The 23,511-nt window shown below is 50.1% G+C and overlaps 1 protein-coding gene across 2 annotated transcripts; it reads right to left on the reverse strand.

Moving 5' to 3' along the window:
• Positions 1-1,718: 1,718 nt before the first annotated feature.
• On the reverse strand, positions 1,719-23,511 carry CECR1 (cat eye syndrome chromosome region, candidate 1). 2 transcript variants are annotated; one of them, XM_008643991.2, is made up of 10 exons: positions 23,341-23,509; positions 22,080-22,405; positions 19,565-19,790; positions 12,967-13,177; positions 9,755-9,882; positions 8,585-8,675; positions 8,177-8,285; positions 7,067-7,224; positions 6,032-6,234; positions 1,719-5,105 (listed from the first exon to the last, which is right to left on the reverse strand). In XM_008643991.2, the coding sequence occupies exons 1-10, from the start codon at positions 23,373-23,375 to the stop codon at positions 4,997-4,999; spliced, it is 1,596 nt and encodes a 531-aa protein (XP_008642213.1). In that variant the 5' UTR covers positions 23,376-23,509; the 3' UTR covers positions 1,719-4,996. The 2 variants fall into 2 exon arrangements, with proteins under 2 accessions (XP_008642213.1, XP_017581736.1); XM_017726247.1 differs by lacking the exon at positions 1,719-5,105 and adding an exon at positions 5,112-5,877 and having other exon boundaries at positions 23,337-23,511.

Raw genomic sequence — 23,511 nt, forward strand, 5'->3', positions numbered from 1 at the left:
TGATGGACAAGCTAAAGGTTGAGAAAATACAGTCAAATGCCTTTCTTATCCTGTAATGACCAAGGGGGAGGACACAACCTGATAAAAATGACAAGCCAGGAGAATGGAGAGCCAGACCCTTCACCTGCCTGTCCCTCAGTGCACAGAAAACACTCAATAGACCTGCTGTGACTGCAACTGCTGCAAGCCTGGAAAGAAAGGAATTAAGGACTGAGCCAATTAGAGCTACAAGTTTCTGACCAAAGAAATGTCCTTCTGCTACCTGCAAAGAGACTAATTCAGAGACTTACACAGGAAGAAAACCTGAAGCAGGCTGATCATTTGGAGCTGGTGGAAAAGGCATCTGCAGCCCTGTGTTTTATGGCCAGAAGGGTTTGCTTAGCATCTGGCATCTGCATAGTCCCTCTGCAGTGAGGGAGGCTCACATGACAGATAGATCCAGCTGCTTGCTTGGGCCTATCTCTGTTTTCAACCACTTACTCTTACTCCTCTGTTTTTACTGGCATGATTTTTGACAGCAACCACTAGTGCTGGATCAGCCATTTCCTGACAGTGAGTGACCAGGAGGCAAACATTTCATTCTCTAAATTGCCCCAAAGGCAGTCTAAGATGCTCTGCAGCAAACACTTGTGCTGCAAACAAAGCTCCATCCACCTCCCATTTAAACAAATTGAACCTGAAGAGGCCACAGGGAGAGGAAGATGGGGGAGATAACAGGCATAAGGCTTCAGGTATTGCTATGGCTGCTTGAAGGAACCGTAACAGAAACTTCCACGAATTTTCTGCTCTCCTTCTTTACTCCTGAGTCTGGATGGAGACTGAAGTAGCCTCTTTTTGCCTCTTTATGTCTGTCCTACTCAGCCTCCCACCACCCTTGTGGCTGCCTCCACCTCTTCTATCTCAGATATTGAAGCTCTCTCAAGCTGGCGCTTTCTTCCCATGCCCACCAGCAGTACTTTGGGCAAAGAGCCCCATGAATTTTCTGCTCTCCTTCTTTGCTCCTGAGTCTGGATGGAGACTGAAGTAGCCTCTTTTTGCCTCTTTATGTCTGTCCTACTCAGCCTCCCACCACCCTTGTGGCTGCCTCCACCTCTTCTATCTCAGATATTGAAGCTCTCTCAAGCTGGCGCTTTCTTCCCATGCCCACCAGCAGTACTTTGGGCAAAGAGCCCCAAGTTGTACCCTGTAGTCACCTGGTGCTCCTCAAGGCACTTGCCAGCTTTGAAAAGAATGGGCTGATCGTTTAGTCTTCTTGTTTCCCTCTATTCCCTTCCTGAAACCATGTTAAAGCAGGTTAAATGACCTTCAGTAGTCCCTTTATTTTCCTGTGCTGTAACCACCACAGAGATGGTGGTGGGAGGAGCGGCAGCACACACAAATCCTGTCTGTCAGGTGGTCTCGGTATCAAAACACAGCCCTGAGCTGGATGCAGCTGCTGTGGGGTTTGAGGAAGGGGGAACAGGGGACCTGTGTAGTGTCTTGGCCAGGTGACCCAGGCTTAACACTGTGCTAGCTCCACAGATCAAACTGCCCTTTGCAGCCTGCTGTGAAGGTATTTCAGACTCCCTGATCACTCCAGGCTGAGTGATGTGAGACATCCCCCTGCACTGCATGTTCCAGATTAAAACCTCCCATGAAATCCGAGTATCCCCCATTCTTTTTAACAGGAAAAAAATTACAAAAAAAAAAAAAAGAAGAAGGAAAAATAACCCCCACAATACAGACAGGTTAAAAAATTTAATTATAGGCTATTTTCTGAAAGAGAAAGGCAGGAAAGCATTATATGTGATGTATTTGCCAACAAATGTGAGCAGGGAGCCAAGGTACTGGGGAAAAGGGAATAGACTGGCGGCAAAACCCTTGAAATACTGCTGCTAAAAGCCGAGTCTCACTGAAGCCCTGCAGCCAAATTTACCCAAAGCTTTGGAGCTGAATGGATTGATCTTTTATAACTGCTGTGGTCCAGCCTAAATTCCTCCTTTTTTGCACACCTGGAGTTAGAGAGGCGAGCATGCAGCTGGGTTTCTCACTTTGCACCTTCCTCCGAACTAAGGCGTGCTCTGAGGAAGAGCAGATTCCCAGCAGTAAAGCAGGCTGGCCCTCCCTCTGTCACCCTCACCAAGGCCCTAAATATGGTGGGAACCCATCTGCTGCCAGAGGAAGCTTGGGAAGCCCCAGTCACCACACATGGCAATGCCCACTGCAAGGAGGGATCTAAGGAAGGCCACACCACTGGAGTCAGCCCCTCCGTGTGGTGCAGGTTCACATTTAAACAGACATACATGATCAGGATGGAAAAGTTTCTGCCCTCTGCCCACCCCTGAGGTGGATACCTTCAGCAGAAGTGGGGCTGCTAAGCCAGTCCCAAATGCAGACATAGCCCTGCAGAGTCAAGGTTCACCTTTTTGAGGGCTGCATCTGAAGGTGCCTCAGACCTGTGTCATTTTGAACCCTTGGGATTTCTGTAGAAACCCAATTCTGCTGTAACCCCAAACAGCATTACACACTGGTGGCTCCAGGCACCTGGCCCCATCACAGCACAGTTGTGAAGCAGGTAAAGGGCCATTGTGCACAACAGGAAAGCATGAAATTTCCTTTTCCTAGGAAGGCAATAACAAACTGGACACAACAGGTAGACTGGTTCTAGCAAGCATTTGGCAAATGGAAGCTCTAGCCCTGCAACTACTGCAGGTAATGAGGAGAAAGGAGGACTACAGGTAACAAAAAAATGGTTCAAGACCTCGAGAGACCACGTGCAGGAAGAGCTGAAAGCTCTCCTTCTGTGGTAAAAAAGGAAGGGGCATGGGTCAACCTGTGTGTTGAGGAGCTCAGCTCCTCCCACGATGGCTCTCTAATGACTAGCTTCACCTTGGCAGCAAAGAGGCTTATTTAGGGGAGAATCAACTCATGGCAAATAAAGATCCTCCTCCATCCACATATAGCAAAGCTGAAAGATCAGGTTGCTGAGAGGGACGTGGCTTTGGGTCACTGGTTGGAAGCCATTCTGCTTGTTTGCAGCGATTCTCCTCAGCAGCATTGCATGTAAGGCATTTCCCAAGTCAGCATTTATAACCTGGCCATGATCAAAGCCTCCCCTGGGGACTTTAGTCTGAGCTGCGTATGCAACACCCATGGAGGAGGAGGGAGGGTGGCTCTGCTCTGGCTACTCCTCTAGTATAAAGCTCCTCCCAGGAGCTAATCTGCATCCAGGCCCAGGAAAGGTCAGCCTGAAAAAAAAGCATCAGAATGCTTCAGAGAAAGATGTTGGGGGTGTGAGCAGAGAGAGCTGGAGTAGAGACAGCTGTGGCTGAAAAGGGCTGGGGGTGTGAGGCACTTCAACCCCCCCAGTGAGCAAGGGGCGTGTGTGACTGGGTGCTCACTGTTTCATTTCTGGGGTTTGTGCTGCTGCCTTCTGCAATGCACACACGTGTGGCTTGTTGTGATTTTATTTGTGTTCTGTGATGGGGTTTGTAGTGTGTTCGGTTTGGTTGGGTTTTTTTTCCTTTGGGATAACCAGAGTTGAAGTTGCAGCCTGTGAACTGTGGGCAATTTAACACAGGGCATGCAGGCTGTGCAGCCTGATCCACTTCTGTAATAAGTGCATTTGCCTCCTGCTAAGGTGTTCTGGCCAAGGTCAGTGGAAATAAACACTATGGCCAGGCAGCTTGAGACAATTAACAGAAAGCATAAAGAGAGCCAATTGGCCCAGGCTGGTCAGATTAGGAAACAAAACAGTCTTTGCAAGTCTGTGGTTCAGAGGAGGGAGATGTCTTTCAGTAGGAACTTTTGTCAAGTCTTCCTTGGCTGATGCAAACCAGCATAGTTGTACTGAAGTCAGGGAAAGATGCTGTTTGATCCTGGCTGCATGCTTAGGGTAGGTGTGCTTAAGGGATTTTCTGAATATATTTAGCAACCTGATTGAGATTTTTTGGGTTTTTTGGATGATGATGATGTTAAGAAAGTGAATCTGCTTGTCTAGAGACTATTTCTTGTGTAGTTTTAGTTTTTTGCCAAGGAGCTGGAAACCACAGAGGTCCAATTGAGCACTGTGGATATCCTCAGCAGTTCTTTACCAAGGTGAAAATCTCTCTGACAGGCTGAATAAGGCCCCATTTGCATGATGAGTTGGGCAACAAAGGCTGGTAGTGGAACCCCTTGAAACCAAAAGGTGTTTCCTATAAATGCCTGTGTTAACATGGCCTTGTGCACGGGGATAGTTCCAATCAAGCTGGGTCTGGGAAGCCAGGATGTTTTTGACTTAACCTGAAATGTGTTTTGTCTTCCTTTTGACCAGAGGACAGGAAAAGACTTCGTAGTAAAAAAACGGCTGGCAACTGAGGCACCTCTTTTCTGGCTTTACGATCACTGTGCAACCAGGCTTAAATGTTCTGGGAGCAAGTTCCACCAGCTTGTTTGCAGCCATGGTAGGTCCTGAAATAGCAGCCACCAGACCTATGACTGGTTCTTCGACCTAGCAATGCTATTTTGGCAGCAGGCCCAGGGTTAAACATAACAAGAGTCATTTTCAGTCCTTGCTCTCTTGAAGGTCAGTGGCCCAAATGGTTGGATGTTTGTCTTAGCTGCTTCCAGACAAGGTCTGCATTTTGTAATGATAAGGCAAAATTCAGAGATCCTCGTGTTGGCAACCTCCTGCTGACTCTAATTGGAAAGCGTGTTTTTCCTGAATAAGGATGTCGGGATTTGGTCATTGGCAATTTTTAATTGTTTTGACTCTTTTGAGAGGGGGGATTTCTTGTGGGTGCTACAAAGGCTCACTGCTCCCTTTTACCTCCAGTCCATGACTTTCACAGGATGGTGCAGCTGACTCTTAGCTTTAAGCCCATTAAGCCTGGCTTACCAGAGTCATCCACTGCCAGGTGAGACTTTGACATCCGTTCATCTGCTCAGGTCACATGGAAGAAGCAGTCTCCCTCTTAGCAATCAGTCTGGCTCACTCTAGCTTGCCAAATGCCTTCTGAGATGAGCCTTGTCCTCTCTACAGCTGCCTTATAAAGCTATCAGATAGGTCAGCCACAAATTGGTCCCATTTTTTCTGCCAGACCTCTTTGGCCTTCGCTTTCTCATCCGGTAGCATGGCACTGTATCTGCGAGGAGGACAAAAGTCAGTATCAGGCAGGAGACAAGGGGACAGCTATTTCAGGAGCAGGAGCAGCACCAAAATGAAAAGGCAGGAGGCAGCAAGAGATTAACCCTTGCAGGACATGCCTAGGCCACAGAGAGTAACATGGTGTAAAGAGCCTGGAGCCCACTTCGGACAAGAAATACCACGGCCACATCAGCAGCTCCTGAATCCTGCAGCAGGAGGACAAACAGCTCAGTCTGCATAAGCTGGAGGCTCTCTGGGCAGCACCCAGTGACTAGTACAGAACAGACAGCACTGCTGCTGCTTTCAGACGTGCCCTGAGCTTGTCCAGACCACTGGGAAATCAGAGTATTTGCTGTCTCCCTGGCCATGTGGGGACTTGGGATAGCCTTGAGGATTGGCACAGGATTTGGCAAACAGGCAAGAGCTGAGGAATGTGCAGGAAGACCCTGGGCATCATATCCAAAGTATTTTTGGAGTATTTTATTTCAGAGCTGTCCAGTTAATAGAAAAAGTGGTTAAGCACTCAAACTAAATGCTAATTGTTTTCCTGTGTTTCCCAGACAAGTCATGGCAAACACTGCAGCAAGCCAAATTTTGGCAGAAATAGACAAGGGATACAAAGACATACGATTGATTTCTCCCAAACTCAGAACCAGGTGGTGGAGGCAAGTTCACAAAGGATGGAAAAGGAGGAATACACTGAGGCATGGAGTAAGAGAAAGACACTTGAGAGCACAGGCAGAGGAGCCTCTGGGGTCCCTGTGTCCTGCCTTTGGAGAAGACACACAGAGGAGATTCCGGATTAACAAAGCCCAGCTCGTGTGGCAGAGGAGATTCAGGCCAAAACCCAAATGCAAGCAAGGGGAGCAAGCTGATGGTCTCCTTATGATTACTATGACTAGGTGAGAGAGGTGATGAACTTACTTTATGGAGTTGAGTGCAAGTTGTTTCAGGGTCCTCAGGTCAGCATTCATCCCTCCGATGGCCATGAACACCTCGTAGAAGTCATAGGAGACCCCCTTTGCCCCAAAGATAGGGGGATCATCGGGGCTGATCACAATGGGGTGCCCCTCAGCCATGAGGTCAGCTGCGGGGTGGCTCCTCAAGTCAGCTACCAGCAGCAGGACCTGGGTGGGGAAGAGTGGGAGACAACAACAACAACCACGCCAGGTTATTGCTACAGCTGGGTCACACTGCACACCTGCCTGTGTCAGTGTGCTCAGGGAGGGACAGCCTCCAGAGGGATGTTCAGAGTGTCCTCTGCTCTGAACTGCTGCAGGAGGAACCAGCTTGTCTCCATTGCCTATACAGAGAGATTAATTTCTTAAATAAATCACCTTCCTCAAGGCCAGTGGGGTGAATAACTTGTGCTTATTTAGAACAATTGACTGTGAGCAATTCAGGAGCAATCTTTTGGTTACACATTTGCTGTAATGCTTAGCTCATGGCGTGTGGAGTTGGTATCAGGATTCTCTCCCTTACGGCTCACACCAGTAAATCTCCACCCAAAGCATCCTTTCTGCTGCCCCCAGGGGACAATGGCACCATCCTAATGTGCTGCAGAAGAGTTCCCACTGGTTATGAATTCTGCAAAACCAAGGACTTCCAGTTACAATCCCAGCTTCTCAGCCTCTGGCCCTCCTGGCTTTGAAGTATTTTCAATTATGTCTCTTAAGACACCTCTGTGGCTCTGGGCCTCATCTCCACTAGGGAGGACTGCCTTCCCAAGTTCCTCTGAATAGGAATTTAATTTTCTTTTTTGCTGACTGGCATTACAAGCCTTATATATACTCACAGTGTGTGTGTCTGCGTAGCAAACTGAGGTAAAAGGTGGTGCAAAGGAAACTAAGCCAGCCTGTCTGCATCAAAACTCGTAGGTGGCACCCAGCTGACCCTCACAGTTATGGTCAACCCCTTTCCAATGACCCAGCCACAAGACCTAAGGTTTTAACAACATACCTGGTTGGAGATGGGACAGACTTCTACAGGAATATCCTTCTTCAGAGACAAACTTTTGGCTATTGGGTGTTTAGTGAGAGCAAGTCCATGGCCAATCCTGCTGGTATTCAGTAGCAATGCATCCAGCACATTATTGTCAACAGAGGTGCCCTGCCAGTCTGAGCAGAGACAGATAAGAGTCACTGCAGTGCTGTGAGGAAATAAAACTTCTCAAACTGCTAGATGATTTTGTTAATAGATGTCCCACTTGTGAGGTGAGAGGGTTGCTCATGCTCAGAGTTTCCACTTGCATTTTCAGTGAAACGGGGATCTAAATCTGCCCCGGATATGGCCCAGCATAGAGATACCCACTCATCTCACCTGGCTTTGGATATTTACAGTATTGCTCTTACAGCTGAGCTAATTATGCTGGACTCCATTAATTGTCAATGGAGAGAAGGGATAATTATTGGCCTGTGCATTAGGATGAGATGTATTGTGGCTTACAAGTGCTTGCTCCTGCCTGTGGCTATAAAGGGAGCCCAGGGTAACCAACCACACTTTTTCTGTAGATGTCAACGTGCAACACACAAGGTACAAGTTAGACATGGCTCTCACACGTGGTCAGGATAAATCCCACCCACCCAGACTGAATAATACGTTGCCAATAATAACACATTGCCCCAGGAATGAATGGTACATCAGTTACTTTGATGAGCCTGTTCAGTTAAGCCTCAAGCCTGGCTCAAACTTTATTTCACCTTAAAATGTAAAATAATGGCTGGGGCACTCTGCTGCTGTTGTGGATGAGAAGTGAGTGCAGTTCCAAGGAGGAAATGGCTACCAGCAATAACTCTTACACGTGACTCCTTGTCACACCAGGTCAAAGATGCTGAGCAATGTGACACCTACAGTCAAAAGCAGGGAGTAGGTAAGGGAGGGGTCCTGTGGGAATGCCACAGCTCCAAACTGATATGGGGAGAAGCATAGGGGAAACTGGTTATGCACACATGTATACACACACAAACCCTATAGACACAGCCAGCAAGCAAGCCAGGCTTGCTTCTGCTCTTTGCAAGACTTCAGTCTTGCCTCTGCCAGCAGTAACAAGCCTTGAGTCCTCATGCTTACCAGTCTCCCCAGCATGGAAGAAGTACGGCAAGTTGACCCCCATGGAATATGGGATGGTCAGGGCATCCTTCAGGTCCCATAAAGAATGACCTTCATCCTCATTACCAACCTGGGGGAAGGCAAAAAGGTATTTTTGAGCATGCTTGGGAAGATGGAGGGACTTGCAGCCCTAATAAATGAGGTGCCAGCTGTGCTGAAATTACAATGCTGTGGGGTAGGGAGCTGATTCTTTCAGGGGATTTTGTCAATTACACCGAACAAAATCCCAAGCTGGAGGATTTGCAATTCATTAATGCTGATTTCAGTGTGGCAGCGCAGGTTCTGGCTCTGGTATACAACACATGCCATGGTATATATGTGGTTGTAACACCAGGGGTTCATGTGAAGCCCCAGAAGAAATACAGTTACCAGGTCGAAGCCTGCCAGGGTGTCTGGGAAGCGGGCTCTGAGTGCCATGGCAGTGACGATGGCTTCTTTAATCTGGGAAACATTCAGCATCCTAGAGAGCAAGAGAGAGAAAGTGCTGCAGAAGCTGACTCCCGTGGGCCTGCCTTGTCGGGGTTTGAGTTGTGAAATGGGGCCCCCAGGGGCATTTCCAAAATGCAAGTTGCTCCTGAAGCTGACAACCAGCTTCAGGTCTCTAGAGGAACGGCAGTAGAAAATTGATGTTATGAAAGGAAACCCATGAATGACCAGGAAATGCCTGGCTAGACCCTGCTGTCACTTGAGTTGAGGCATGCTTGTCTAACTCACTGGCTTTCCCACTTACCAAGCAGGGACGGGAACACAGCAGTGTGGAGAGAAAATGTTTAGTTGTTTTTCTTTCCTCCCGACTGTTTTGTTGGGAGGTGAGACAGTAACTGCATTTCAAGAGAGTTTTACATTTAGGTTTCTTCCAGCCCTATCAGACTTAAACTTCTCAGTGCATTTTGCAGACTGTGTCCATACCCCAAGCTGGCCAGAGAGGCAAGCCAGCTCTGAACTGGAAAGCTCATTGTGCCAAACCAGAGACTGCTGAGAGGTCTGCTGTCCTTGCTGAGCATCACCTCACATGACTTCATGGCATCTGGCTGACTTGGAGAGCAGCCTTGTGCCCGCCTGCCCGGGCAGCAGCACGAACATCCCGTACACAGGCTGCCGGGGAGCAGCGCCTGCAGGGTCCCACGGGGAGCTCTGCCACACCGAGTGCCCATACTCGGGCACTGCTGTCACTGCTGTCTCTGCACGGAGTGGGAGTGAGTCCAGCCTCAGGAAGAGAGCAGGCACGGCTTGGACACGCACACAGGCAGCCCTGCCCTGGCTCATTCCCGCTGCCAGGGCTCACGGACGCTCCTCTGGCGCTCACCCTGCTCGCTTCGCACGTACACAGACTTATATAGATGAGTTCTCACCCTCAGCCTTTTACACATGCCAGGGAATGCTTCAGGAGTCAACACCCGGGGTCTATGAATGCACATGGACATTGCCAACCAACTGTGGCACTCCAGCCCAGCCCTCAGCGCTGCTTCTCCCGGCCCGGTCCTCCCTCTGCCTGCCTCCGACATGGCACAGGCGCTCTTAGCCATGCTCAGCCTCTACCTGTGCGCTGCAAATATAATCTTGGCTCCAACAAAGTCTGGGTGCTCCTTCACAAACTGCCTGGTCACTTCCCGGTAGGTTGCCACAGACCACGATTTGTTGTGCCGGGTGCCATCCAGCTCATACACCTGCAGCGTGAACAGCACGTGACAAGCAGTGGTTAGAAGAGGTGTTTTACGGGAAGGTGGGAGAAATGAACTGACAAAAACCTTGGGAGAAGCAAAGTGCTATGGTCCTGAGAGCAGGGCAGGAAAACAAAAGCAGTAAAATCTGTGCAGAACATTTTCTTCTCCAAGCCTTTAAAAGCTGGCAAGAACCAAGGAATGGTTTTCCTCCCTCCCATGTGATATGAGTTTCTCCATGTTCAGACGTGGCAAGCAAGCGCCCTTGAGTACCCAGCCGAGACTGTGACCTCTTACTCGTGTCTGTATCAAATGCTGGAGTGTTTTGTCCAGCTGTCTGGCGGCTCACACACGCTCTGTGCCTTGCAGTGGCAGTCTGTCAGCCGAGGCAGCCCCAAGGCACGCGATGGCTGAGCTCCATAAGCTACCAGCTGAGCTGGGCTTCTGCTCCCCTCCGCCAGAGGTTTGCTTCATGACCTTGAGTCAGTCATTTAGTCTTGCCATGCTTTCCCAGGTCTCTGGCTGCAAACTGGGAAAAGGAATCCTTTTGGCATGCTCTCTCTCATCAACTTGCTCTGGAGGTTCCTCACTACCAGGGCTGTTCTCAGGGCTTTTCTCAGGGCTTTTGCCCTGATTTCAGCAGGGGTGGAGACCCTGAATGCCCCCACTGATACGAACCCACAAAGGCCCTGCCTGGAGTCACTCACAGACAGTGGCTGAAACCACTCCATCGGTTCTCCTCTCACCCTTCTCACCATTCTTTTCTCTGTCACCTTTCTCCTCCAGCCTTCAACTGCTCCACTTTACCCCCTAACTTCCTCTCTGGAGCTGTCCCGTGCAAGGATGCCCCTCGCAAAGCCCCGCACCCCGACACAACAGGGTGTCCCCCCTGCAGGCACCAGCAGCCGTGGGGCAGCTGCAGATGCTCAGAGGGAATTTTCCCCAGCTGCAGCCCATGGGAATGTGAGACTTTACACAGCTGAATCTGCAAACACAGCTGGGCTTAGGGGGCTTTTCCACAATGTTTGCTGTTTCGCACTAAATCCCAGTTTTCATTTACTTTACCTCAGGGGCCGCTTCTGGCAGGCTTTGCTGCAAGGAGAGCTTTTGCAGTGTCAGCGCTGCTGTCCGAGCTTCGTGGAGGATCTCCAGCCACACAAGCATCTTGCTATTCCCATCACACCCTGCTCACCTTGACTTTCACCACGAAGCATTACCTGCCCTCTCACCCCGGCTTCAGCCTAGCTGTCCCTTCGCTGCCCACACTGCCCTCCATCCCAGCGTGGTGCGGCTCCTGGTGTTCCCTGCCGTGGTGCCCGGGCTGCAGGCAGCCTGCCTGGAGCTCACAGCACGTCAGCTGCCGGCTGCGAGCGAGCCCCAGGGCTCTGCAGGCTCCCACGGCTACCGCCAGCATCAGGAGCTGGATGGGAAGCGAATCTTCCCTGCCAAGCCTCTCGTCAAAAGGGCTTACCACCGTGTCTAAGGGCTGATGGAAAAGGCAGGGTATTTTCCAGTCAGGCCCACGCACTTGTACCATGGCAGATACTCTTGGCCTGGAAACCTGGGTGGCCTGAGGGGATGCCAGCGCTCGAACTGCCTCACAGCACAGGCATTTTGACACTGCTGTTGTTTTCTCTCTCCAGGTATCCCAAAGACAGGTGGCAGCTGAGTTCTGAGCAACCGGCTCACGGCAACCCCCAGCAAAGTAAGACACACGTAAACTTTGTGGCCTTCTCCACACCCCTTTTTTTTTCCCCCCCTTTGCAATATATCCTTCTCCTCTCAGGCACTGCAGAGCAGTGGCCTGCAGCCCTGAGACTGAGCCCTATCTTGCTGTGGGGCCAGCCCAAGCTGCAGCAGGGCAGGGTCAGCAGCCCCGCTCCCCAGCTGCTAGGACAAAGCCAGATCAGCCTCCAAACCTGTGACAGCACCTGCCTGTCTGCTGGCGGGGTGGCTGTGAAGGCTTGCCCAGCAGCAGCAGTGGTTGCTGGGGCACAGATATTCCTCTGCAGCTGTCTGGAGCCCACCAGCCATGGCATGCATGGGCTGTGAGCTAAGGAAGCTGCTGGCAGGCACGCTCAGGAGCTGGGATGCCAGCAGGACATCAGCATAGCTGGTGCATCCGCTGGATGCCGTGGGGCCAGCAGCAAGCTGCCACCTGCATTCCCAGGCACGAACCACCGCCACCTGGTCCTTCAGGTGCTGCTGGAGGGACCTCGCACAGCAGCTCCAGTCCCGTTGTAGTGGACTGCTGAGAACATGGGTGGTGAGGACCAGCAGACCCAGAGTGTTTGTTTTGGTAAATCATCTGCCCCTCTGACAGAACTCCCACCCCCATGGAGTCCTGCGTGGAGCTGGGCTGGAGAATTGTATGGGAAAGGCATGTCTGCAGTGACAAAACTGTCACTGGGAAAGTGGGAACACATATTGGTGTGGTCTGCTGGTGCCTGGGGAGGCGTTAGGGCAGAGTAGGTTTGTAGGACAATCTGACCAGCTCTGGGTGACACGCAGGGAGAAACGCCTGAACCATTACCAGCAGATTTTGGTGTTAGTAGCAATGAAAGGAGCAGTTCATACTTCAGACACACAGCTAAATTTTTAAGTTGTCTGCAAATTGTGGAAGGTTGTGTTTTTCCAATTGATTAACTCGCCTGTTCAGAGCAATCATTCTGAAATAAGCCGAGGGTTTAAAATGACATAAACTATTCCAGAATAAGTCTCTATTCAAGACAGGAAACTTGTTCAGAATAGCTGCCACAGAACACGTGATTCTGGTGCAGACAAAACTGAGCTGCATCTTCCCAATGAGCAAGGTTTTGACACAGCTCCCAGTCTCACTGTACACTGTAGTTTTGTGCTGGTGTCACAGCAGGTATCTCCCTTAGCCATTAAGAACAAAGAATCCCTCACTTTCAAGCCCTTCCCTATGCAAATCTCCAAGAAAGACTTTTGAATATGATCAAGGTTTTCCAGCATCCTTAGAAGGGCAGGTAGGCAAACATCCAAAAACTAAATTCAAGATAGGGCTTGAGAAAGGTTATGGAGAAAAAGGGATTTAAAAGACTACTAGAGAAGCCAAACCCCACGTACCGCGGGCAGGATAGCTCTTATCTCGACATACTGTATGTTATCTTCATAGAGCTCCAGCAGCCCCTGGTAGAAATAGGCCTTGAACACAGGTGCATAGCAGATAAGTCCAGAGGCAGTGAGAAAGATTTCTTCAAATCTTTTCCAAATGAAAGCCTGAGAGGGGTAGGCCAGCTCAGGGGCATCTGTCACCAGGGTCAGGTTTCTCAGCAAGCTATAGAAAAGGGAGAAGAGAAGGAATGAGGAGAACAAACAGAGCCTGTTGGCACTGCAATACAACAGGCATAACAGCGACTGGTGCAATGAGGAAGCATTCGGGTCATTTTTCTGCCACCTGTATTTACTCCTCTAATGGCTGGTACAGAATTCATATGGTACACATTGAGCTATAAGCAGGGTAGGAGTAGGTGTTTAAGACCTGCCCCTCCCTTTCTCAAGGGCAAAATCTTGAGGAGGAATAGAGTTACAAAAGCAAGTATGGTGCTTTTGTATCAATTACGCTCTGCTGCCCAGGGTATCCCTAATCTGAAAGCAGGCATGCACATTACTCCTGCAGACAACATATTTTCCCAAGAATCTTCAATGCACATAAAATGTTACAACACCTGACCCTCTGTTCAGTACCTAAAAGGCAGACTGAGTTTACAGGAGATGCCATGGGCTGGGCCACCACCAACCTGCCTACTGAGCACGTAAGTTGTCCTGGTACCTTTCTATTGTCAGAGTATGCCATCTGAAAAAGGCAAGGGGAAAACAATTCCGAATCAGAAATCATTTTTCCCCACCAGTGAGAGCAAACCTGATGCCCTGCCTGCCTTGCTGATAGCTACTTCAGGGAAACAGCTGATAGGAATCTCAGTCCTGGCTTTTCCTTGGCATGACAGAAATGTATTTATTCCTCCATACACTCAGCTGGCACATAAGCCTCTTTTGGAAGTCCAGAGAGACAGTGGGTTGTTTTATCAAGCAGAGTTTAAGGGAATCAGTAAATCACAAGATTATGTAATTGTGGGTGACAGCTTGCATTTAGGACAGGGTGAACATCTGTGCCACACCACCACCCTCTGGCAAGCTGATAGCCTTCATCCCACCTGAAGCCTTGCCTCTGGCAAAAGCCCCCCTTCTTCCACCTGAAGAGTAGCTCATAATAAATTTCTCATACCAGTGGGCAAAGTCTAAATGGCAATGCAGGGGTGATTCACTTCATTCCTGGGTGGAGAAATGGAAGCCATCACAGCACCTACAGATCGGTTTTCTTGCTGGCACAGTGCTTATCTCGTGTCAGGGACTAAGCAAGTTTAGGTAGAAGTACTTTCAGCCATGCTTCAGCTTTCATCTGAGTATATTGTTTCCCCTCAAGAACAGCTACTGATCTTTAATAATGTTTCCTGTTTGATGTCTTGGCCCCCATCCTCGTGCAGTGCTCTGCTCTGTTATATGGGAGGTGTGGCTTTGATTTGTGATCTTATTATCTTCATCCAGGACACTGGATGGAATTAAACCCCCACAGCCCCCCTACAGACGTAAAATGTGATCTGGTCCAAATTCATAAACTAAGACATGCTGGGCAGATATGCCTTTTGAATCCCTCCATCCTGCCCATAAAACAGAGCCCATTCCCCCAGGATTTGCCTGCTCTTTCACTCTCTAAGGATTCTCTTCCAGGGGCTGCAGTTTCATTTCTCCCTCACTCTGTTAATTTCTTTGCCAGGAACAAACCTGTACGTAAAGAGATGCTCCTGCTGTTAAGGATGAGATTTTAAATGCTCAGCAGTCAGGAAAATTCAGAGTTAAGGTTTCCACAGCAACTTGGGCTCTGCCTTCCCATGCATTACAATGGGGGCTTTGGTGCCATTATCACAGGACACTGGGCAACCCCAACCACTGCTCAGTAATCCATGCAACCGGAGAAGACCGAGCCGGACCACGGAAGGGGTGGGCAGCGAGAGCACGCAGCGGTGGGAGACACCGCGGCATCGCCCCAGAAACCAGGAAGGCAGGAGCCGGGAGCATCTTGGAAGGCGCTGATCCAGCTGCCCGAGCTGCGGAGAGGGAGGCAGCCTCCGGCAGAAAGGGTGTGCTGCTGCTCACCGGGGAGGTTTCGTGTGGGAAGAGCTGGGGAAAAGAGATTTTTCCCCTTCCCTCCTGGCCGAAGGGCAGCTCCCCTCCAGCTCCGCACGCCGGCGGAGAGCACCTGCCCGGAGCCGGGAGCCGAGCGGGGCTGCTCCCGCCGGCGCTGCGAGCACCGAGGGAAAAACCTCCCCGTGGATCAAAAGGCCGTGCAAGCCCGTTCTCGCCACTCCAGGCAGCTCTGTTTCAGATAAGGATGGGTGGTTAGTCGGGCTCCCACCACCTTCTCCCCTTGTCCTGTGAGAACTCGGCTCCTCCAGCGATGCGCGCACGCAGGGCTCCGCTCCCTGCCTTTAAATCTGGCTGTACAAATTCGTGGTCGTTTACTTAGCCTGTGCTCTTGGGCTAGAAACAGCAATAAATCCCCACAACACCCTGCTCCTAAAAGCACATAAATCAAATTGTGCTCCTCTTTATAATCCCCTTCCCTTTGAGACTGATTATTGATCCTTACAACTGTTGAAGATTTATTGCATAATAGTGATCCATCCTTGATAACCAGATAATGTCCTAAGGATTCGGGGGTTTTTGTCATCAGTAGCTCATGCAGATGAACCAATGCTTCATAAATACTTTTTTTTTTTTTTTTTTTTTTTTTTTTTTTTTTTTTTTTTGCTTCTTTTCTGGAATGGGCCTTTGCCAGTGATCAGGTGCAGACTACAAATAGCCTTCCATGTCATGTCATATATGCACTGAACAATGCTATTGCAATGCATATGCCCAAAGGGGCACAGCTAAAATGACCAGCCAAGGATTATTTATTTTCTGCTGTGGGTTTGCTTTCTCTTTTCCTGGTTTTCTTCCCCCGTTTTCCTTTCCTGTGCTATATAATACAGAAGTGAAAGGTTTTGTTGCCTTGTTTTTAAAGGGATTCTTTTTCCTGCTTCTCTTTCTGTTCTCGATGGGTAATTATGCCCCTTCTCCTCACCGTAGTATCTAAATGTCTTCCAGTGGTGCATTAAATAGTGTGACTAACATCTGTCACATGTGGTTCATTCGCTTTCTCTAGCTCTCTCTCATCCCCTCTTCTTCTCCCCAAGGGGAGACTTGTAGAGGGAGCAGAGTGCTTTGTTTCTGTAGTGGGTTTTTATTCCCTTTTTTCCCCTCGTAATGCACACACTGCCCTATTTTTCTGTGAGATAAGGCAGTCAGAGGACACAGAGGGGAAGGTGATGGCGGCCCGGGCAGCCGCCAGCGCCCAGGGGAGTTGTCCCTGCAGCCTCGGCCGTGGTGTCAGCTCCCTCACAGATGACTTCATCCTGGTGATAGAGAGCTCTGCTGGGCACAGCCTCAATCCTTGGGCTGCTGGCGGGGGGTGTGCGGTGGTATTTTACAAATATCTGGAATGTCAATGCTGCTTCCCTAAATATCCGGGGGCATGCTCTTGCTTTAGAGATGGTAGCCATTACGTTGCCTCTTGAGGGAAAGAATGACATTCTCCTGTATCGTAATTGATTGTGAAGAAAATAAGTGTGGATTGTTTTTCCTTTTAAGTATGAAAGCAAAATTCCCTTCCTTTCGCTGTCCCTTGGCCCACGGTCTCCTGGCTCTCCTAACAGCATCCTTTTGGAAGCTTACCAGTAACACAATACTCCAGGGTCTTGGCCCATGAGATGTGTGTTTTGAATAGGAATGATTAGACTTTCTCTTGAGGGAAACAAATAAAAGGAGTCCCTTCCAAAGCACACACACATATGTATATGTACCTAAAAATGCAAACAGCACAAATTATGCAGATTCCCCTTTCTTCCGCCCCTTCCTGGTCAGAAATGCTGTAAGGTGAAAGAGGTGTAGTGTCTCAGAAACATTTCCATTGTTCCTTCACATTTTGCTGATCCACCCTGTCTTGCATGAGAGCCTTTCCCTGCTGCCATATTCCCTTGACACTTCCTTGAAACCACCCAACTATCCATCCGTTCTTTCCTCTGACATCTGCTTTCTCTCAGCTTGTCAGTGCTCAAGGGCAAAGAGGAGTGCAGGATAGAGGTAGCCTGGGATGCACATGTTCAAGAGACTGGGAGAGTTTCCAGAAACTGAGAAGCAGAACAGATTGGGGCCTATTCCTGGCTAGAGACCTATTTCCAGACGGCCAAAAACATTCCTAACCCCTAGACTAGTACCCAGGGATTAGATGAAAATAGGAGGGGAAGTGCCTCAGTGTGGCTGCTGTTGGTGTGTTTGCACATTATGTGCAATGGCTCCTCTGTGATTTTGTGGTGATGAACACGGAAGGAGAAGAAATGAAGGACAACATACTCAAATGGGTAAGTGAGCACCCAGGATGCGAGAGATCCAAGTTTGTACTTGGCTCAGGCACACGTCTGCTGAGGAAAATCACTTCCTTGGCCTCTGCTTTGGTTTCCCCTCCACATTTGGGAAGACCCTTGCAGCAGGGCTCTGTCTTGTGCCCTGTGCAGTGCCTGCCACTCTGAAGTCCTGCTCTGACTTGTGGCCACTAAACATTGTCAGACAAACACAAAAGAAGAGGAATGTGGCAATACTGCCTCTGGAAACAAGTGTTTCCACACAGGAGCAGAGGGAAGCGCACAATGCACAGCTCCAGTCACCCAGGTGTACAGGATGCCCTGGCCTTTAGCCTCTGCCAGAAAGTCACGGAATCACGAAAATCACGCCACGGAAACACAACTGAAACCAAGTGCAATGAAGGGTTGCTCCTAAGACAGTTCTAAATGCCCAGTGCAATCGCTTGGGCTTTAAGGAAGTGAAGCTGTTTCAAAATCCAATCTCTTGCACATGATTTATGGGTCTCCTGGTGAGGCTGAAGAGAGCTGGCGCTGTCATCTTTCCTTCCTCATCACTCCCAGCAGAAATGGAAGGGAGCTAATGGAGAACCAGTTTTCTCTTTGGAAGACAGAGATGAGTGACTTCTCACTGGATATTATTTCGTCCATCACGTGTCAAGGCAGTTGAGCCTCAGGATACAAAAGGTCAAGAGCGCAGGGTCTGCCATCACTTTCTCCTTCCCTCTGGACCTCCATAAGAGAGGGATGGTGGATGCCCTCAAGAGTCAGACCCCTCTGCCCTGCCCATTGCTGGTTTTGGGGAGGGAAGGCAATACCATGCCACGAGTCTGGAAGCTTCAGCTTCTCAACCTGACCTTCTTCCCAGATCTGCAGGGCACAGAGCCCAGACAGCTTCCACGTGGAGGGGATACCAGCTCACTAAGAGTTAAAAGGTCTCTCTTTAAGAGCACAAAACCTCACTGAAGAGCACTGCAGTAAAACCCACCAAGTTTCACTTCGGGAATGCAGGAATTAGGGTCATCTGCACTGCCTTAATCCAGCCCTCTCCTTGTGTGTTGGCATGGCAATACTGTCTGTCATTACATGACACCCCACACTCTTTTTTTTCCTGCAGGACCCCAGCCCCCGGAGCGCCACGGACAGCGGTGCCCTCTGAATGGATGGCTACTCAATATTTTCCTTTGTCCTCATCGCTCAGTGTCTGCCTTCATGCATTATTTAGCGTGCTCTCTCCAGCCCCCCACACACCGCGGCAGAACTGCAGGCTTCCTCTTGGCCTTTTCAGCGGGGCTTTGTCCCGGGATCAATGGCCCCTGGATGGGGAGATAGGATTCTGTCTTCCCATCACCACTGGCTGGAGGGGGAGCCAGGCTCTTGCCAGCCACCTGTAAGTGATTAAATGCTAGGTGGTTCAGAACAGCCTGGTCCTGATAAAAGGCAGGAGGGTGAGTGATGCTCTGGGGAGTTGTGTGAGCTCCTGGACATCTGCAGGAGCCTTGCCTGTAAGGGCAGAAGCTCTGTTAGCAGGAGGGTGTTTGGGGGGAAGGAGCTCTACCAGGCAGGGCTCCTGTGCCCAGGAGGGTGAGCTGCAGTTCCTGGTGCCTGAGGGTCCTGTTGGGAAGGAATGCCTCGTGCTTCCAGGTGCTGGGTGCCAGTGGGGTTTCAAAGGCAGTCCTCAGAAAACAAGTTTGGTGTTTGGAGGGAGAGCTGGGTTGGGTTTTATTTTGGGAAGTTTGAGGGGTTTTTGCCAGTGCAGTAATTAACATAAGTCGTTTGCCCAACTTCTTGCTCTGAATGAAAACAATTACTTTGCAAATGACTTTTGAGCTGTTGGGGAGAGCCTGTTCTTCAGCTCCTGGCTTCCTCATCCAGTTTTTGCATACCTCACTGGATGAGGCACCGTGCAGCCCTGTCCCACATTGAGAGTCCATCCAGCCTGGGTGCTGAGGTGGGGACAGGTCTCATAAATCTACTTAAACCACTGTCCCCAGCGTGTCAGTGTGCACAAAGAATTCAGTTCTTAAGGTCCCTGGTGTACTTAAAGCAGCAGCCATCAAGCTCTTATACTGCTGTTTGCTTTTTCATGTGCACAGCCCTAAACGGAGTTCCTCACTTCCAGAGCAGCAAGCAAACGGGAAAGCTGGACCAGGATGACCCTGCTGGCTACACACAATGCTGCCGTGGAGCACCAACCCCTCTTCACTCACCCTCTGTCAAACTCGGTCACGTTGCTCAGCTGTCTCCGGTAGGTCTCCAGCAGAAGCCACTGGGAGCACTGGGCCGGCAGAGGGTGGGGAGGGCTCGGCTTGGAGAAGCGGAAGCGCACGGAGCCCGTGTGGGTGAAGCAGATGTAGCAGTCGGGGAGGTAGGAGGCATTGTACACCAGCCAGCCCACGCTCAGCATGGCGTAGTCGTGCAGGTGGAGGACAGCACCTGGTGGGGGACAAGGACATCCTGATAAGTCCAGGCGGCTGGGGAGAAGGTTTGACGTGATAACAGTTTGTTTGCCCATCCAGGGGCATCTGGAAATGCTTCTAGAAGGCTGTGAGTGATCTCTCCCAGCAAGGACTGCACGGCTGCTCTGCCTCCCCCAGGCTGGAGGACATGGCCCCCTCCACATCAGACACTGGGCAGGCAGAGCGTGACAGCTCCCTGGGAGCACAGGGAGGGGGGAAATCAATAGGGAGCTCTGCTTCTCCACTGGGATGGAAAATGCTCCGAGTTATTAAAGGTCTTTCAGACAGACTTTGCTGTGAGCTGGCTCCGGCTGCACTGATTTAAAGAGGAACTCTCACAGTAGGCAGCAGTTTACAAGGCATGCTGGCTAAAGCACACCTGAAGCAAAGCTCTGTTTGGATCCCAGCTTCAATTTTTGTGTCTAGTCCGTGTCTCTTCTTTCAGCTCTCTGAACTCTGGCATACACCAAAATCCCAGACCATGTTACACTGGGGAATTGCACTCAGATGCAGAAGTACAATTTTATTCTGTGCTTTACCAAAAGCATGCTCGCTTACGTTGTGCATCTGCTGCTGGCCAGCACGAAGGGCCTCTGGGACACTCTGTTATTGTGCAGTATGTTGGCAACTGCCAGTCTTCCTGGCACAGGAAGCATCCTCTGCATGCTCACCTTCCTTATCATTTCATTTTGCTGAAATCTCTCCTTTTCCAAAGACTCCTGATGTTATCGGTACTTGAACTAAGCTTCACCTTTGTAAAGGGAAGATACTGTGAGAGCTGAAGTCTTAGAGATGTATTTTATTAGTCTAGGGGAGACCTCTTAGTCAAAACAGCTTTGATGCCCTTAGGGGTAAAGGGAGACCATGAACAGCAAGACCAAGACACAAGACTGGTATATATTTGACATTAGATTAGGTTCAAGACTGTAATTTATAGTGGACTAATCTAATATGGAGTCTAATGTCTGTGATCTCCCACTAGAGAGGGTCTGGCTGTAAAGATGCTGAGGAGCTGTGGTTGCAGCTCCCAGCAGAGCTGGTGCACCAGACTGGGCATGCTGCAGCTGTCTGACCCTCCTCTGGCTGCCAATGTCACCTTCTTCCCGATGTGAACAGCAACAGGAATTACAATAGTGCTTGAAACAACAGGAACTCCCCGGGGCTCAAGTCCTACTCAAACAGCTATGAGGATGTGATCTTGGCCCTGAAAGCTTATGGCCCTTGCAAAGATTCCAAGAACCCATTTTAACATCACCTGGATTGAAGAGTGTTAATTATTTGTTTTGACTCCCACTTGGTATCAGTGACACTGGAGGTGAAGAGGGGCGTTTTAAATTCCTAACTGTTCAATTCAGCCATGAAAGGATGACAGCATTTCTGACATACTAATCATTTATGGTAACAGATTAGGATGCTGCAAGACAGGGATCTGCATCCCACAGCAGAGACAGTGAGGGAGAAGTTGGGAAGATTGGATGGGGCCCTGAGCAACCTGGCCTTTAACACTTCCAGGGACGGGCATCCACAACTTCTCTGGGCAAGCTGTGCCAGTGCCTCATTACCCTCTGAGTAAAGACTTTCTTCCTAAACTCTAATCTAAATCTCTCCTCTTTTAGTTCAATGCTGTTCCCCCTGGCTGTGTCACTATCTGCCCATGTAAAAAGTTGCTCCTCTCCCTTTTAGAAGCCCACCTTAAGTGCTGGAGGTACAGAGGCTTTAGCTTGTACACAACAAGCAAAGAAACTTCCAGTGCTAGAGGTAGCCCCTTCCTCCTCTAGTGCCCCCAGACTTTCCAGTAGACTTCCAGGTCTGCCACAGAACCACCTGCAGAAACACTTTTTGGGGGATACAACACTTTTGGCTAAGACAGAGAACAACACAAGGTTGGTAGCCTGTTTGTGGAATGTATATGTGGGAAAAAGAGAGGCCCTGGCTGGAACATGCTGAGTAAATGGGGATGTCTGCTATTTCTTGTTGTCTTTGCTTCCTCTGCCCCTTATCCACTCTTGAAAGACTTAAAGGATCCATATTGTAAGTTAAACCAAAAGCCACAATTGCTGGAAATGGGTATTCATCCAATCCATCCCCCTCTTCCTCTCTCCCCCTACCCCGCCCCTGAGCTCAGAGTCAGGGCTTTTCCTGGAACCCAATGAGCACAATTTACAGCTCTCATAAGCTTGTCTCCCACATCTCGTGTTTTGTCCCAGCTCAGAAAGCAAAAGGTGAGAAAGGATGAGTAAGATGAGACTCCTTAAGCCAAGCCTACCTTTTGGCATGCGCTTTAAGATGCTGAACACCGTGCTCTGATCAATGAGGCTCTTTGCCCGGAAGAAGTGCATGCTTGGAGGAAACTGTCCCGTAGTTATGGCTGCTTCCACTTCCTTCTTCTTGAGGTTTACGAGCTTAGTGCTGAGCTGCTGCTCCTGCCTACTCAGCACCAAGTTGCCACCTGTCTGATGGGCTTTCTCCTCCTGCATCAGGGAGTCCCGGTCCTTCCAGAGAGGGGTGGGAAGGCAGAGGGAAGCCAGACTCAGGAGAAGGTATGCCAGCCTTATGCCTTGCCCAGATGGAGGTTTCATCTTAGAGCTGCACCTTGACAGGGAGAAAAGACTGAAGCGTTAGCAGAGGTCAGGAGGTGACACCTCAGCAATGGGATGTGAAGCTGTTGGCCCATCCTGCAGGAGTAGGGGGTTAATGGGATGCTCAGGACTGGCAGGAGCACCTGGTACCAGTGTCCCCTGAATTTAGGGCTCACTCCCTATGTATCAGCACACTCCCTATGGCTGGGTAGGGTGAAGAGACATTGCTCCTTGGATCAGATTAGCACATCAAGGCAAAGGTCTAGCCCTGGAATGGGGGATCGGTGGCATCAGAACTCTGCTTGCCAGCTGGGATGGAGTCCCCAGTGAATAAGGGATGCTGGTGCCAAGGTGCTGGCTGTGCTGACAGTAAGGAGCTTGGCTTGAGCTAATCAGATCCCGATTCCCTCCAGTTGAGAGAAGATCCTGTTGCACCCTTTTAGTATATTCCAGCTATGGGCAGAAAACCCCAAGGCTTCCTCTGCAGGAACAGAGGTGTGTCCTTTCCTTGCAATCCCAGAAGAAAGAAGATGGAAGTGAGACCATGGGAGTAGTAAGAGATCAGAGGAGACAGGCACATGTGAACTCTGCGAGCCCTCCCTCCCCCCAAAAAGCACAACTGCAACACCAGGCTTTAGTGACCCTCCACGCCAATCTCTCCAGAGCAAAGCAGGCTGGAGAAAGGCTCAACATTTTGAAATAATCCTATGCGAATTACACAGAAAGGCCCTGCTTGTGCATGTGTCTTCTGCTTCCAGCCTCTCCTCCACCTGTGGCCCAGGAGGACATCCTCATGCCCTTTAGATGGTCCCAGGGGATGAAGGCGTGCTGGGGCAGCCAACAGAGCAGGGGTGGATGCAGCCCCATATCAGGCCTGGCTCTGGGCTTAGAAAAGGAAACATCCTAAAGAAAGTGTTATCTTATCCGTGGTGAGACTGACTCACTTACTGTTGACTCTGCTCCTGCTGGCATCCAGAGCTCATCCAGCAGCTGCTGCCCGAGGGAGCGGCTCTCTCCCTCGCCAGCCAGCCCTGTCCGGCACGGGTCAGGAGCAGGGTCCGTCCCTGCAGCGAGGCACACCGAGTTCCTCTTCCTGTGCTGCCGCCCCGGCTCGCCCAG

The sequence above is a fragment of the Corvus brachyrhynchos genome, unplaced genomic scaffold (assembly GCF_000691975.1).
Source record: "Corvus brachyrhynchos isolate BGI_N302 unplaced genomic scaffold, ASM69197v1 scaffold191, whole genome shotgun sequence".
Lineage (NCBI taxonomy): Eukaryota > Metazoa > Chordata > Aves > Passeriformes > Corvidae > Corvus > Corvus brachyrhynchos.